Here is a 4,688-nt window from a genome sequence, read left to right on the forward strand (position 1 = left end):
TGCACGGGGCCTTCGTGGCGGCATCCTGCTCGCGTGCAGCAGCCAGCCTGTCAGCAGGTACCGACATTCGTCTGGAACGGGGCATGTGTTCAGACGCCAGCGACGTTGAAACGCCCCGCCATTATAAAATGGCAACTGAGGGTAAAGCTTCCGCATCGTTCTCATCTGCGGGTACTCGGCTACGTTTGAAATACACGTTTCCTTTGTTTCCTTGTAATGAAAAAACGATTTGATTAATGGCAGCCTCTTGCCGTCCGTAGGGAGAAGGTGGACGTGACTCACATGACCGTTCGTTTCTGTTGTACTGCATTAAGGTGAACTTAGGACCTCCAAGTGGCAAAGCACTACATGCTATTTAATTCCATGTTTCATTGAGCAGAAGTGTTACTTGGAAGAAGTAAAAACATCATCTGTAACCAGTGAGAACATTAAACAATTTCAAACGTTTTTACCTCTAAAATCTTTAACATCTTTGCGGGCTATAAGAATCAGTAAATGTTTGTCTTTGGTAGCTTTTTCTTGGATTTCCTAACTAAGAATACTGGTTTTAATTAGTGCTCAGGACAGCAAACAGCAACTTTTTTTTGGTAAAAAAAACCCCATACCTTACCCACTTCATGATATTGCTGTAACTAGTTTGTAGGTGCCAGTGGTTTTTACTAGTTTCCTCTTTATTACCTCATCATCTATCATGTTGTCTACACTTTGTCAAGCACATGAAATTAAAAAAAAAAAAAACAGGATCATTCCAAGATCAGCAAACATGCTTAGAGTAACTTTTGAGTAATAAGCAGAGAACCTTCAACATAGCCTGTTCCTTGTGTAGTTACCCACTGAACTCCTTATGCACACTCTTTTACTTACCTCATTTACAAACTATCCTGGTTTTAATTACTGGATTCCATGCAATTGGGTCAATAGATTATTCCAGCCACACCTGTAGCTTGAAGTGTAGTGAAACAAGTCTGAACGAAACTGTGTGTGTTGATAAAATGCTAAGTTCCATGCTTGTAAAACGTTGAGATTTTCCTTGCCAATGCCTTGGTCGTAAAGCTTTTAGATCATCTATCCAAATAAAGAACTTGGACTATTATTAGCCTACACAATTTTTCTACTCACAGAATGTAATGTAATGTAATGAGATTCTCAATCGTAAGGAGCTGCAGTTAGCACCTGTGCTTCACTTGAGTTTTATTTAAGTTCCTATTTCAGAACACCAGCAGAAGGGACGTATATGAAAAACGCAGTTCAGCCATCACCACCTATGTAAGCTGCAATCAACTAAGTGCTTTGCCTCGCTGCTGTAGCTCTCATGCTTCTTGGCACTACTCTTATCCTATTAACTTCAGAAGATACCATACTAAAGTTACAGTACAGTAGTCTCCAGAGTGCTCCTAATTGCTGCTCTAACCTATTCTGCAATATTGTGTACCTTTTTTTAAAGTAGGATGAGGTTTCATGAGTCAGCTGAGCCAACCTAACTTTTTGCTGAAAGGAACAGTTTTATTTATTCATTCAGGAAGTTAAGGAGTCTTGAACTAGCTCCTCATGTCTGCTTAGTAAACTTGGCATAAAACAAACCCAACATTCAAGAAAATCTTTGCCACTTTATTAAACTGAATTAGCCTGCTTGGGGCAAGGGGTGCAATGTCAAAAGCCCCACATCTGGGAGGAAGACAACTGTGAGATCACATGGTGACAACTATTAGAACAGCTCACAACTCAGGAGATCTCACTCCAAACAGTAGTAACTATATTGTCCCTATCAAAATGACTTAACACACCAGAGAATAATCAACCACACCAGGAACAGGAGAGGGAACAGGGTAGGTATTAGTTCTGGAAGTACAGGAGAGAAGAAAGAGAGAATGCAACCATGAACCAACGGTGTTTATTGTTGCAGAAGAAAGGCAACTTGGCAAATACTCAGGAAGGGAAAGAGTCTATTGTATATGAATGACACTGATAAGGCACCACCTGAAGCACAGTATAGATACTGTGGAGACCAGCCAGAAAATACCATACAAATGACAATTGAAAAGATCAGGGTTGCTTCATATAACAAATATAAAATTGAAAAAAGATTATCTTTTGAGTTACTATGCCTACCTTCCAATGAATTTATGATTGCTTGCACATCCATAGGGGGTTGTAAGCAGAGCAAGAGTTTTCACATTCCTTTTTCCAACACCTAAGGTTCAGATGAAATGTGTAATCTTATTTTACTCATTTCCAAGGGTAAACAAAGTAACTTGGATTAAGTTTTATGGACAACTCTTCATGTGGAGGTCTGTAAAATTACTGAGTTTATATATGCTAGCTTGTTAAAATGAGGCACACAGAATTAAGGATTTTTCACATAAGTATATAGGACAGTAAGAATTAGCATTAAAGTCATTAATATCTACATTAGCATAGCAGAAATCAAATGCAGTATTTTCTACATTTCTGTTTTAACTTATAAGCCAGGGAGTTATTGACAGTTATTAACTCTGCACATTATCATTAAGTTACTAAAACATCCTGCTAATCAAGTCACAGAGTTATCTTCTTCACTACTGTACTCCCAATTCATATTCTGTCTTTTAGCATCATGTTTCTTCTCAAAAATCCACGAACCAAAACAAATTGCCTTTCAGTTATCTAGGATTCAACAGTTAGCAAAACAACAGGTCATACTGCTTCAATTGCACCAATGCTTTATTTGGAAGTGAATCGCAATGCCATTACACTATTCAAAATAGTCACGTAACTGAAAACTCAGAGGAGTTAAGTGCTTGAACCACACTAAGGCAGGGCAGGGTGGTGTGTTTTTATTCTTGTTGGAGGGAACAACAGGATTTCAAAACTTGACAGGTTTTACACTGTTCTTAAGAGGTGGAACAGCATAAAAAAAAAAATCAAGTAATTTGGGTAACAAGTAAATGTTACATGTTTTCCTGCTATTTGTAGGTATCATTTCAGTAACCATCACTCATTTTGAATGGGCAGATCAAAACATCTACTAGTAGGAAACTTGTTTCACATACTCTTTTTCATTAATTTCCTAATGCAGAACAAACAGAGCATTGAAGTTAAATATAGCCCCACACTTTCACTGAAACAAAAATTATGAACATGTTTTTTCTAGTGTTGGAAGACACAAGAAGGATCACTGGGAGTTAGCAACTATAAGACCTCTTATCTTGGCTGTCAATCAGCAGCCGGAAGCTGAAAGACTGAATTCCTTCTGCTGGACTGATTTATTGCCGCCACAAAGTTTCTTGTTCCAGGCAAGGCTGTTTAAGGCTGCTCCTTAAAGAGTTTTGCTTGGCATAATGTAAGATTAGGACTTTCGTAAACATGCTACTACTCAAGTCAAAGTTAGTCTGCCATTTTATTTTCTTGTATACAAGATAGGGCATGAAGCCTTCAGGATCTTTTAACTTGAGAATACTTTTTTATGAAGTCATCTTTTTTTTTCCTCTTTCTTGAAAATCATCAGTAGTAACACATCATTATTTCATTGTTGCTGTTAGTTTTAATCTAAACAGTGTGAGATGCACTGAATTTCTGGTAACATCTTTTGAGAATGTTTATTGAAATATTAACAAGTGTTCAAGAGGAGAATCTGTGTAAGCACTCTTCCAAAAGATGGCTGAGTATTCCTAATTGGAAGCAAATCACAGGACAACAAAAAAGAATTCAAATACACTGAGGTCCCAGGGGATAAGTTTTAGAGGAGACTGAACACTACTGATTCCTCTCCTAAGTGAGGATTTCACAAACAGTGTTACAGGTTTTCTCCAGGGGACTGAAAATGTGCATCTCTTATAGAATATACTTCATTAGAACTAAGTGAGAGTCACCATGTGGTTAGGATTCAAGATTTCAATCCAGTAGCCATCAGGATCCTGAACAAATGCAAGTCCTTTCATTTTACCTATTAGGAAAAAAAAAAAAAAAGATAAAGTTAAGACTACGTGACTAGTTCTTAATGTGAAATATGACCACTTTGAAAAGTATTTCTCCTTTTTTTCCTTTTGCATGAGAACTAGTTCAAATTTAGACAGCTAATTATGAAAACATCCAGGTTAGTTTTTAATCAGCATTAGATCTTTGTATGCTAAATTGTCAATCTTGCTCTCAACAAAGCTGTAGTTTAAAGTCACTTTGAAATTCTGTGTTGTGTTGATTGAAGTTTTCTGCATATGCCCCTTTAAGTGATCATCCTCTAAATTCTGAAAAGTATTTTTGTTCTCCAGGATGTTTTGACATACTTTCTTGAACCAGCTTTGCCAGTATAAAATCCTGTGTTGCTCCACCCCGTCCATCTCTCATCATTCCTGTCTCCACACTGAAGTTTTAAATTACCGGGTTTTGCGTTTTTTTCCCTCCTCAATGTGCCTTACAGTACACGTTTGTATCGCTTCATAAAACAGAGAAATGCAGGGCAGTAATGTTTTAAATTTTACTGTTGGAAAAAATATTACTCATTAAAACAAGGTCCCCAAAAGTTGTCTTGAATAGTATATTAAGATAGCACAGCTTAATTTGTAATCTTGAAGCGTTAACCACACACTTATAATTATACTTGCTCTTTTAGGATATTTACTGTAACAGGACCAATGTAGTTTTTAATATATTCTAGTTACAAAAAAACTTCTGAGAGAATACTAGATACCTGATTCAGTAACGCGGGGCGGGGG

The 4,688-nt window shown here is 37.2% G+C and overlaps 1 protein-coding gene across 1 annotated transcript in view; it reads right to left on the minus strand.

The window, feature by feature from the left end:
* Positions 1–3,560: 3,560 nt before the first annotated feature.
* The window catches only part of GLO1 (glyoxalase I), a 6,218-nt gene continuing 5,090 nt past the window's right edge, over positions 3,561–4,688 (minus strand). Inside the window, exon 5 of the mRNA XM_010296552.1 lies at positions 3,561–3,922. Coding sequence (XP_010294854.1) covers positions 3,834–3,922 — 89 coding nt within the window. The 3' untranslated portion in view covers positions 3,561–3,833. The remainder of the gene's footprint in view (positions 3,923–4,688) is intronic.

Source organism: Phaethon lepturus, unplaced genomic scaffold, assembly GCF_000687285.1.
Source record: "Phaethon lepturus isolate BGI_N335 unplaced genomic scaffold, ASM68728v1 scaffold50671, whole genome shotgun sequence".
NCBI classification, from domain to species: Eukaryota; Metazoa; Chordata; class Aves; order Phaethontiformes; family Phaethontidae; genus Phaethon; species Phaethon lepturus.